The sequence below is a fragment of the Carcharodon carcharias genome, chromosome 5, assembly GCF_017639515.1.
Source record: "Carcharodon carcharias isolate sCarCar2 chromosome 5, sCarCar2.pri, whole genome shotgun sequence".
NCBI classification, from domain to species: Eukaryota; Metazoa; Chordata; class Chondrichthyes; order Lamniformes; family Lamnidae; genus Carcharodon; species Carcharodon carcharias.
Window position 1 is genome coordinate 45,682,663 of NC_054471.1, and position 12,527 is coordinate 45,695,189.

The 12,527-nt window shown below is 43.9% G+C and overlaps 1 protein-coding gene across 3 annotated transcripts in view; it reads left to right on the top strand.

Moving 5' to 3' along the window:
* Positions 1 to 12,527, top strand: part of ak9 (adenylate kinase 9) — a 156,772-nt gene that overhangs the window by 60,907 nt on the left and 83,338 nt on the right. For all 3 annotated transcript variants that reach the window (XM_041187856.1, XM_041187857.1, XM_041187858.1), the window contains exons 10-11: positions 8,380 to 8,481; positions 9,310 to 9,449. In XM_041187856.1, coding sequence (XP_041043790.1) covers positions 8,380 to 8,481; positions 9,310 to 9,449 — 242 coding nt within the window. The remainder of the gene's footprint in view (positions 1 to 8,379; positions 8,482 to 9,309; positions 9,450 to 12,527) is intronic.

A 12,527-nucleotide genomic window follows, 5' to 3' on the forward strand; every position in this document is an offset into this window, starting at 1 on the left:
AATGGGTTTATGGCAATCGATGATAGTTTCATGGTCACCATTACTGAGACTAGCTTTATAATTCAAGATTTATTAATTGAATTTAAGTTCCAGCAGCTGCTGTGGTGGGATTTGAACCCATGTCCCCAGAGCATTAGCCTGGGCCTCTGGATTACTAGTCTAACGACATTACCACGACACCATCATCTCACATGATTCCTTCTTTCCCCTGTTTTATTTTAAAGCCCTGTCTACCAGCCTAGTTTTACAACTCGTCAGAACACTGGTCCCAGCATGGTTCCGGTGAAGACTTTCCCTAGTACTGGTGTGAGATCTCTTTATCCTAATGGTAAGACTCAAGTCAAATACAAGTGTTAGACTGACTTGGGAGAGCTGGTTTAAGAGGGGCTTCCAGTTCTGACTAGCTACAGACCATGCTGGGTACAAATGTATTGTCATGAGTTTCACAGTGTTTACAAAGTTAATTACAAAAATTGCAAAAATGTAATACTTGACAAAGGCAGTGGAAGCAGTCAGTTCACTCTGCACCACTGGCTTGCGACTTTCAGTTGAATGTGGCACTGGCTCTTGAGTTGTCTGTCTTCTCTTCTTGTTGCATACCTGGCTGCTAAAAGTTGCTGCTCACTAACCCTTGCTAACCACCCAGGAGGATAAAAACAGTAAAAACTGGAAATAAGAATACTGGTGTGAATTGGTCTTGTATACCTTAAAATGGAACACCAGTTTAAAAACTGGGAAATAAGAGTACTGGTCCAAACTGTTTTTTCCTTCTGGGCACTACCTCTGTGCATGGTCAATAGGATCCCTGAGCTCTTGTTCCAAGCAACACATGATCAGTCCCTGATTGGTTAGGTGGTGTATGATTAGTGTCCAGTTGGTCTCTTAAGCCAATTGTCACCTTACTAATGTCACTTCCTGTTAACTCCTGACTGCTCCCCCTAAGATGTCAGTCACTTGTAGGAGTGTCCTTCTCATTACAGCTTTTTCATGGTATTTAAGTTTATAGTTTTCACTAAGATAACAAGGCACTGCAAGGTAATTTTTGTGTCTGCTTATTTGAGATAATAGAGTGCGTGGTGTTATTCCCTAATGATTGACACTTTGGACTGGTCGTCCCAAAATGCTTAAATGATAAATCTAGGTTTTCTGTAGATTTCAGACACCTAAGCGTGACTGCTGATGCCTGGAGAAAGTTACTTAAAAATGACAAAAGAGTACAAGAGGAACACAACCTTAAACTAACACTGAAATTACAGGGCTACTTCAATATAAAGCTAATACAAAATGTATAAAAATCAGTGAATAGCGACAACCAGTATTTTAAAACTGAGATAACAAGATACATGTACAAGATACAGCTTTGCATGCTCATAAGGAAAAACAGTGACAAGAACTACAAAATCTGATGATGGAATCTAATTCCCAGGGTTACAGAACCGAAGTAATATATAGGTCTGTTATATACTTTGAAGGAAAGTGAGGACTTCTATTTTAAGACACTACAATTTAAAAGGCTAAATTAATTTAAGACATAAGACTGAAGGTTTGAAAATTTGCAACTGTTTTCTTCACATATTAGGACCTTCAAATATACGTGTTAAGTCACATCCCAGAGCCTAATTTATCCAACCATGATCATCTTTGCAGCATTTGATCTGATTAAACCATAAAAGCATATTTTGCACAGGACATTTTTTTTAATTCATTCATGGGATGTGGGCTTTGCTGGCTGGGCCAGCATTTATTGCCCATCCCTAACTTCCTTTGAGAAGGTGGTGCTGAGCTGCCTTCTCTAACCACTGCAGTCCATGTTGTGTAGGTACGCCCAGAGTGCTGTGAGGGAGGGAGTTCCAGGATTTTGACCCAGCGGCAGTGAAGGAACAGTGATATATTTCCCAGTCAGGGTGGTGAGTGACGTGGAGGGGAACTTCCAGGTGGTGGTGTTCCCATCTATCTGCTGCCCTTGTCCTTCTAGATGGTAGTGATCATGTGTTTGGAAGATGCATTTCTAAGAAGCCTTGGTGAATGCCTGCAGTGCATCTTGTAAATGGTACACACTGCTGCTACTGTGCGTTGGTGGTGGAGGAAGTAAATGTTTGTGAATGTGGTGCCAATCAAGTGGGCTGCTTTGTCCTGGATGGTGTCAAGCTTCTTGAGTGTTGTGGGAGCCGCACTCATCCAGGCAGGTGGGGAATATTCCATCACAGTCCTGACTTGTGCCTTGTAGATGGTGGGCAGGCTTTGGGGAGTCTGGAGGTGAGTTACCCACCACAGGATTCCTAGCCTCTGACCTGCTCTTGTAGCCACAGTATTTATATGGCTAGTCCAGTTCAGTTTCTGGTTAGTGGTAACACCCAGGATGTTGATAGTGGGGGAATTCAGTGATGGTAATGCTATTGAACGTCAAAGTGTGATGGTTGGTTTCTCTTTTGTTGGAGATAGTCATTACCTGGCACTTGTGTGGCACGTATGTTACTTGCCACTTGTCAGCCCAAGCCTCGATATTGTCCAGGTCTTGCTGCATTTGGACATGGACTGCTTTAATACCTGAGGAGTTCCGAATGGTGCTGATCGCCAATTTGCTTGTGGCTCAGGTAATAATCAAGAGTTTATTACCTTTTGAGGTTCTGCTTTTTAATTTAGCCGCTCATAATCTCTAAGTAGAGCACCTTTTCTAGTCCTACCTTTGTCGTTGGTCCCTGTTGTAATATGGGCTCTTTTAATGTCTCGATGATAAGATCTTGAGACTTGTATATTTAAACTGAGCCCTTTATTGTTAAACTTTTAACTACTTACAGATCCCAGGTTACTGTTGTGCATGTTGCTATTACCTCTATGCAGGCTGGTTTCAGAGCATTCTCTCTGGACTGTTCTCTCAGTCTATTACCACATGACTGTGCATCAGAACATGGGTGGTGCTATTCTCCAGTCCAAATTTAACCCTTGTGCTGTCAAACACCTTTACATCCCAATGGCATGCATGCACATATAACATGATGCAACAGTACCCATGTAGCTCATGACAACTGGATCATCTCCTCCCACTGTAAGTTCCCCTCCAGCTCTGAACGGATATCCAGAACCCTGATCCCGGGCAGGCCGCACAGTCTTCTGGACCCTTGCTCTCAGCTGCAGAGAACTGTGTCTATCCTCCTTGATTATACTGTCCCCTACTACCACTACACTCCTATTTACTCCACACATTTGAATGACTTCCTGTACCACAGTGCTATGGTCAATTCACTCATGCACCTGGCAGCCCCTGCTGTCATCCATACAGGCTGCAAGAAATGCATACCTGTTGAACAATTGCTCCTGCACTTCTGCCTTCTTGATCCCCATAACTGACTCACTTGCAGTCACACCTCCTGCACTGAGCAAAACAAAAGCCCCCATCCTAAGGGGTGCGACTGCCTTCTAGAATAAAGTGTCAGGTAACTTTCCCCCTCCCTGATGTATCATAGTGTCTGCAGCTCAGCCTGCAGTCCAGCAATCTTGAGCCAATGTCCTCAAGCTGCCGACACTGGCCGGAAATTTCCATTCTGTAGACTAAGGGTGGAATTGTCCCAGATTTGCCTTAAGTGCAGGTAGTGGGTGGGTAAAATCACCTCAACCGCAGGGCAGCCATTGGCCCCACCCCCCAATGCGCTTCAACCACAGGGCAGCCCTAGCCCCCAGATTGCAGCCCCCACCCTAAAGCACCTCAACCTTGAAGTCCAACAGGCGACCGGGTTAGATGCTCTGCAATGTTACTATGTACTTCCCTCTGAGCTCCCCTCAAAGTGCAGCCTGCCAAGTGCATAAAATTGAGTGACGCACTATCAGGGTATGGCCTCCTAGTCCATGTGGCGTCAGATATTCCTGAAGAATGTGGCAGATTGACAACTATAATTGTGTGCAGCAGGATAAGAGCAGCAGATAGATGGGAACATCACCACCTGGAAGTTCTCCTGCAAGTCATTCACCATTCTGATTTAGACATATATCACTGTTCCTTCATTGTCGATGGGTCAAAATCCTGGAACTCCCTTCCTAACAGCGCAGTTGGTGTACCTACACCACATGGACTGCAGTGGATCAAGAAGACAGCTCACCACTGCCTTCTCAAGGACAGTTAGGGATGGGGAATAAATGGTGGCCCAGCCAATGAAGCCCATATCCTGTGAATGAATTTTTAAAAAAGGCACTGTCTCTCGCTCATCTCCAAATAGGAGGTGTTTTCAGTATACCATTTGTCGTGCCAGTCCCGTCCCGTGGGATGGGTCTGACCTCCTCAGCCTCTGGGTCTTCCTGGGGCACCCCTGGACCATTCACCTCAGCTTGGGGCTCTTCTCTAAGCTGTACTAGATGGTACCAGGCCCTTCTCCTCAATCTGAACATTGCCAGCATTGACCACAGTCTCCATTCTGCAATCCTCCTTCTTCCTGTAGACCAATAGATCAAAGAGATGGATGTAGTTTACCCAACAATTACAGACCTCTCACTCCAAGCCAGAAAGCCAATGTCATGCCCTTGGACTGTGCTTGTACTAACTGCCTTTCCCTGTTCCATTCTTGTAGCTGAGGTGCTCCCTTACTGAAAATACGTGTTTAAGAAGCCACCCCAACAACTTGACATCTCAATCCCATATAGGATGGAAGAGGGTTAAGCACAGCCATGTAATTTAAAGCCTCACTAAAGGCACTCATACACTGCCTAATTTGGATTTGAGATTATCCCTGCTTCGCACCTTTTAATGATTGGATGCCTTATGCCCTGTGACCCATGTCAAATGCAGTTTGCAGGTTTTGTTGGGGGTTCATGGATATATATTCAGCAGCTGTGCTCCCTTAATGACTGGCTGCCTCTTCCCGTCCCACATTCCTCTGATGTGTGAATGTTCAATGAGACCACCTCTGATGTGACTCCAGTGTCTAGTGTAGTGTCTTGTAAAAGCGCATCATGAGTTACTGGTTACAACTCTAACTTTTCAATAAAGTCTTGATGAGTTCTCTCAGCTGAGCCTTCATCTCCATGTTGAAATTCTAATATGTATGAGGTTGCCTGCTGAAAGGGCCTGAGTCCAGTCGTGGGCTCCGCTCAGACTCCCCCTTTGGGGATTCTTTTCTGGTTTCATTTTTAAACTGTTTCATTGATTTGGGGTCTCCAAATGGTGATGCTGCACTTCAATTCCAGACCAGCTTTGATCCTCCCCTGTCACCATTCATGTCCCATTGAACATCCTGGAAGCCCACGATGTGCAGGTCGACCTCCCTCCAGTCACTCTCCAGCCTCCCCCTAGTAACCTTGGTGCCCAAAGTGATTGTTGCAGATATCCCTGCTCCCCCAACACCCCTGAACCCATCACTGGATGTCCCCACGCACCATGTGGATCTCACCCCTCCATCTTGAAGCCATGTGCATGATCACATACAGAGGCCCTGCTCACCCCAACCCCCACAAGAGCTTTGAGTACGCCCACCCTCCTTTTATTACATTTTCCCCATTTACAGGCTGCAGATCCTTCCCCTGACCATAACTATTCCATCTGCAGACCAGTACTGAGCCAGTCACCCCCAGGACCACTGTGTGTGAGACATTGATTACACCATGCTTTGCGTAACCCCTCTTGAGCAGACAGGCCTTGCCCCTCCTTGCACTGGGATCATGATGTGCTTGCCTTGCATAGCCCTGTAGCATGGCCCGTAAAGCCCAGGACTGCCTTTCATCTCTCAGTCCAAGGACTATGACTATCTGACACTCATTTACGCCCCCCCACCCCCCCCACCCCCCGACTTCCTTTAGGTCTCATCCCCACTGCCATCACCCCCACCCCAACCCCAGTCATAAGTCTCTTTGTACCCATTCCTCATGAGCAAGCCTAACGGCCCCCCCACCCCCACAAGTCATGTCTGCCTACACCCCTTCCCTCTCGTGCAACAGTAACCCCCCCCTCCCTTCCCCAGTCACGAGTCTGTGTGCAACCCTTCCTCTCGTGCCATTCTAATACCACCCACCCTGCCCCGCCGCCTCCCGAGTCTACGTGCACCCCTTCCATATCAAGCTCCCTATCCCCCACCCCCAGGCATCCCTCAGCATGCCATCACCCCTCCTCCCTTGTTCCTAATACCCCCACTCAACCCCAGTCATCCCACTGCTTGCCAACCCCACCTACTCCCAGTCATCCGTCTGCCTACCATTCCCCACTCCCTCCCTTGTTCCTAATACCCCAAATCATCCCTGCTATTTACCCCTTCCCTGTTCCCTTCAACCTCATGTCTCTCAGCTTATTTGCCCCCCTCCCCTCCTTCGCTCCCTTCCCAACCACTGTCCCCATGCTGATCTCTGCTGGTAGACTGCAGCCCTGCCTGTGAACCCACAGCACCCAGTGCGTGCAGCCCTGTCTGCACCCAGTGCGAGCAGTCCTACCTGCGAACCCCATGTCTTGCCTGAGAGAGCAGCTTTGGCAGAGAGCAGTGAAAAGTCAGACCAGTGCTGTTGCAAGTATGCTTGCAATATTGTATGCACCTCAAAGTCATGAGTGAAGTGAAGGTGGGCATTTGCATGCCACTTATATCGAGTTGTGATTCAGCCCAGTCTAATTTCCAAATGGCGTGGCACATAATTAGGATGGAGTAAGTGATTCCAGCAAGTTGTGAATTTAATAATTCATGATACTAAAATGGAGTTTCCGACATGGATCATCACGAAAGTTGACCTGCCATTAGGCCATCATGGAAGTACTTAGGGGAAAAGTCCAACTTGTTTTCCTGCTGGCGGAAATTCGACTTTTGGTCTCACCCCAAATTTTCTGCTCCTGCATGCCAAATTCCCACCGCAGGCAGGACTAGAAAATTCTTCCCACCTACTGTGGATGTGATTACAGTGAATCACACTGACATCCACGAGCTCCCACATATTGCAACTGTAACACATCACCTGCCCTGCCATCCTTAAGGTGTTTTGATTGACTAGTTAATTAATTAATTTCTGCATTAATTTTTAAATTAAATTAATGCCTCTTACCACTACCACTTCTGTACTAATTTAAGCCTAAGTAATACAATAAAATAAACTTTAGTATTGCTCAAAAAAGACATTTTGTGAAAACCTTTCATCTTGCACTCATCAAGGCAATTGCAAGAATACCAATGTCAGGGAAAGCAATAACTTTACGTTGTATGAGAAGAGAGTGCTGATTGGTTGGCAAGTGGACTCTGGTGGAGGCGATGCCATGGAAAATGCACCAGTTAATGGTGACTGACAGTTAACTGCCAAGCATTGTTTGAAATTTAAACCAAGCAGCTTGACTCTAGTTAAGGCATTGCCCTGAGGAATGAACCAACGAATGACGATCACTTATTTTGTTCAGCTGAAACAGGCACAATGTGTGTACATGTTCTTTCTGTCTGCAAAGAACAGGACTCTGTTTAATATATGCAGGTTCCAGTACATGCAAATGCGCCATACCCTAAATCTTAAATTGGTTGTCAGCGTGATTTTTAAGTACACTGAGGATTATTTAACAAATGTTGTCCAATCATGGAATCACATCTAGTGTTGAGCATTATGTTTTGAGTTTTGCAAGCATGGATTGGTTGGGTATGGTCTGTACCTTGCCTGTGCGAACAGCGGAAGGGACAGGCTGTTTGATATGATCCGCCAGTCTTTGGGATGTATGGCCTACATATCTAGAATCACACAGGCACTGAAATTCATATACCACATTACTCATTTGTATAATAGGTAGGACGTCTTTTTGTCTTGATGGCAGCATCCTGTTAGTGGCAAATACCACTTGTGTTGCTATGGCTAGTTTCGCCTGTTGCATAAATTTTTAAGACACCTTGTCCTTCCAGGGTAATCTGAGGTAGACTGGGCACTTTTCAGGGTCGAAAGTGACGGCCTTAGGCCCATTCATGAGTTTGCGTGATATACAGCATGAAATGATCTGATCAGGGTATCCCTCTTCCCGCAGGGATAACTTACCACTTAAGATAAAATAAAACAATTTTTGTTTTCTTCCCTCCTTAAAATTAATTATGACTGATGTTTTAGTCTATTCATTTTAACCTATTTTCCCCATCATTTTAACAATTTTCTGCATTCATTTTGGAGCAGTGTTTTTGAGGCGTCGTGTTCTCTGTGTAGTAGAAGGTACAGTACTAATTTTCAGGATTTGAAAAAGTCACAATGAAAAGTTGATGTGATTATTTTATGAGAATGCCTCATCTTTTTTTAAACTTATCTTTACTGAAAACAGAATACAAACTATAAAATACTGTTCTAAATACACATAATTTATCAGTATATAGTTGTTGCTGCAATTTTTGTGTTCAGCATAGTATTCTTTTTAAATGTTTATTTTGCTCAGGGGTTTTCCTTTCCTTTGCTTTTTAGTCAATGATGTATAAATTGGAATTCTTGGGCCTACAACCTGCAGCTCTCGTACAGCCTCTACACGATGAGGAGGAAGAAGAAACACCAGAAGAACTTGATGATGTGAGCAATCTAGTCAGGAAAAATAATTTTCAATTTATTTTCAATTCCCCATTCCTCTTCACACTCGGCATTGCTATCACTAGGATAGACTAGGTATCCTTGCCATGGAGAAACCGCTCTAACAGAATTGAAAAAGGATACACTGGGTCAAAGAACGTCATACTAAAGAATATCACACTCAGAAGGTAGAAGCTTATTTTTCCCTACCAAGTTGACTCTCATCCATTGTATGCGTGTTCAGTTGGTGTCATTTTTTTTGATCAAGTTGATCCTGAAAATTGTGCTGATTGATTCCTTTTGCATTTTTATGTTGGGTGTCAGCAAAGCTTGGATTTACACAGATAAAATTCATAGCCTTTTCCTTGATGTCTCGTCTCTAGCACAGAAAAATATCTTAGGTCAATGTTGACCTGTAGATGTTGTGGGTGCTCCTTGGGTTTCTAAAAATTGATCTACAAATTGTGCTTATCACTAAATGGTCCCTTATCTTACATGCTCTTTTCATCCTATGTGAGATGAAAGATTAATTTGGTCATACTTTGGTAGGCCTGCAAGGTAATTTGGTAGGCAAGGAAATTAATGAAATCTACTTCCCTCCTCAATTCCATTTAAAGATTGCATGTCACGGACATACACCCACCCACCCATCCCCTATCCTCACTGATAATCATCCACAATCTCCCATCCTCCAATTGCTCTAAACTTCAATCCCCTTCCCTGGCCTCTCTAGGGAGGAACACTGTTTTTGTGCTAAAACCAGCTCTGAATCTGCACAGGAGATATTGCACCAAAATGATTTAACAATATTCTTCTTACACCCCTAAACAGGATGATCTGTTCCGATCTGTTGCAGCAATGAAGCGTATAGCACCTGGATACCGCTGGCGTAGGAGCAAGTGGGGTCGAACATGTCCTGTATCTTTATTTGAGGGAAATCTTGTTATGGGCAAATTTCAGTTTTCTGCAAGGTACAATTTTAGGAATCATTCAGTGATATTTTCATAGTTTTAAAGCTTTAGGATTTTCTTGTCACTTTACAAATCATCTAAAAAGCTATTTGTGCTGCCATCATATTACAGATAAAAGAGTGGTTTTATTTCATGATTTCCTTGAATCTGATTTATGTATTTGTGGCTGAGAGCCCAGAAATCCATTAGAACACACAAACATCTGAACTCCAGAGAAAATATTGCTTGGTGGACAGCTCTGGCCCTCTGACCTCTTCAGTCAGTTTCACAGTGTTCATTAGAGGTTTAAGTGATTGCAGTTTCTGCAATTGAAACTTTTTAAGGGTTTGGATGTTTGACAGTTTTATCAGGCTGTAGTAAAAGCTATTTTTGTGAAGGAATTTTTAAAAGTTTTTTAACACATCCTATAAGGATGTCACCTAAAGGGTTCATTGCTTCTATACAGTGTATAGAATGGGCATGGAAGTGCCATTTGTTGGCATGGGGCTTGAGGGGCCATAGGGCTTATTTTGGGGGCATTGTTTAGCATGGGGGCATGAGGGCCTGGGTGGTGTCATGAGGTGGTGTGGATGGGGCATGGGGATTGTGTGGAGAATGAGGGGTAAGGGCTGGAGGCCTTTCTGTTTATCCTTTCTGGGACAAAGTCCCACAGCACCAAGGTGGGCCTTTTTAAACAGCCTACCTCCACACTCGACAACCCCTGTAACTGCCCCTGAACATTTTCCTGGGTTGGATGGGCCAACTTCAACATGCATCCCCTCCACCTCCCCCTCACCAACATCAATAAAAACATAAAAACCTTGTCCTTGTAGATGGATGGGGCAAGTGAGGAATTTTCCCAACTCCCACTACCTGCCTCGAGGATGAAATTTCAGGGCTTCAGCTAGGTTTCCCCCTTTAACTCTTCTTAGGCTACAGAGGTTGCATCTCCCTTCCACTTGGAGTAAGCTTACTTGTATTAGCTCAGTTCAGTTATTTTGCAGTCTTATCTGAGTGAGAAGATTGTGAGGTTAAATCTCACTCCAAGTTTTTGCCCATCATATAGCCTGACACCCCAGTGAGTATAGAGGGGAAACTTCGTGGTTGGAGTCCATATACTTTGGATGATTCATTACACAGTGTTCCCATCTGCTGGGTTAGGTAGACATTAAAAGTCCTATAACATTTTACAAGGAAGACCTAGGGAGTTTTGCCAGTTGGTATTTCATAATCAGCCAACACTACTGAAAACAACATAACTGGTCATTCATCTCAATGCTTATGTTAATGAGACCCTGCTATTTTTCCTTATGTTACAACAGTGACTACACTTCACAAATGCACTTCATTGGCTGTAAAGTGGTGGTCTTGTGATACAATGGTAGCATCCCCACCTCTGAGCCAGAAGCTCTGGGTTCAAGACCCACTCTGGGACTTGATGGCCACGGAAGGTGCATTCATAACCTGGCCAAAGAGGTTGATTATCAGCCTGTAAATCCTTCCAGTACAATTGATGGCAACTGGTAAGAGTGAGAGAGTTTCCTGCTCAATCATACTGCAGAAGGCAACAGAAAAAGCACTTTGCCAGGCATAATCATGGACCAATCAAATGGATGTCCATGGGTACCAAAGTTCTCTTAAGACATGGTATCTGAAGTAGGAGGAGGAGGCTGTAAAGTGCTTTATGATCCTGTGGTCACTATGTAAATGGAAGTCTTTTCTAATTGTAGATTGGCTACATTGTTTGCTTCCAGAACAACAGTGATTGTACTGTTTATTAATGTCCTTTGAGATGTTATTCAGAGATGTGAATAAGGCACTCCATAAAAGTAAGTGAGGTTAAATCTCAAAGTTTTTGCCCATCATATAGACTTATTAAGGGAGTACTTCATTGTAAGTCTCTTCTCAGTCTTGTAATTCAGCACCTCTCAAATGCTTGTGCATTTAATTTGCCTGTAATAATCAGAACAGCCCATTCAACACTCAAGTGTAGTTTTATCGGTGCAGCCACGGCATCAACTCAGTAGACTTTTCAGACTGTTCAGTCTGTAGCCCATCTTTTGATTCACTTTTTAAAAATGCACTGCTACGTTTTCCAAAGTTATGTTGAAAGTAACTAGTTCACTTGTACTCTCGGATTTCTATTCGAATGATTTAGTGCTAATTCTGTTCTATCTATTTGTACTTATATATTGTTTCACCAGTGTGCAAATTTGAATGTCATCCAAATCTATCTGCAAATCTATAGTTGCATTCTTAGTTTCTACTGGATTATCTTGTTTACTGAATTTTGACAATCTGACGTTTGGTTTCCTATCTTGAACATTATATAAAAGTTGAATATAGTCCAACCACTGAACACTTCAGGACCATGCCTTCAGTCCAACAATACAGATCTCTATTGCACTCTCCATTTTGTGTCCTTCAACTACATTCACTTTCAGCCCTGTTTCATTGCTTTCCATGACTTTGTGTGAATAGAATATTTTTTTCCTTTATTCATTCATGGGGTGTGTGTGTTGCTGGCTAGGCTAGCATTCATTGCTCATCTGTAATTGCTCTTGAGAAGGTGATGGTGAGGTGCCTTCTTGAACCGCTGTAGTCCATATGGTGTAGGTACACCCACATTGCTCTTAGGGAGGGAATTCCAGGATTTTGACCCAGCAACAGTGAAGGAACGGCGATTATATTTCCAAGTCAGGATGGTGAGTGGCTTTGAGGGGAACTTCCAAGTGGTGGTGTTTCCATTGTCTGCTACCCTTGTCCTTTTAGATGGTAGTGGTCATGGGTTTGGAAGGTACTGTCAAAGAGGTCTTAGTTCCTGCAGTGCATTTTGTAGATGGTACACACTGCTGCCATTGTGCGTTGGTAGTAGATTGAGTGAATGTGGATGGGGAGCCAATCAAGCAGGTTGCTTTGTCCTGGATGGTGTCAAGCTTCGTGAGTGTTGTGGGGCTGCACTCATCCAGGCAAGTGGACACTATTCCATCATGCTCCTGATTGGTGCCTTGTAGATGGTGGACAAGATTTGGAGAGTCAGAAGATGAGTTATTCATTGCAGGATTCCTAGCCTTTGACATACTCTTGTAGCCACAGTAT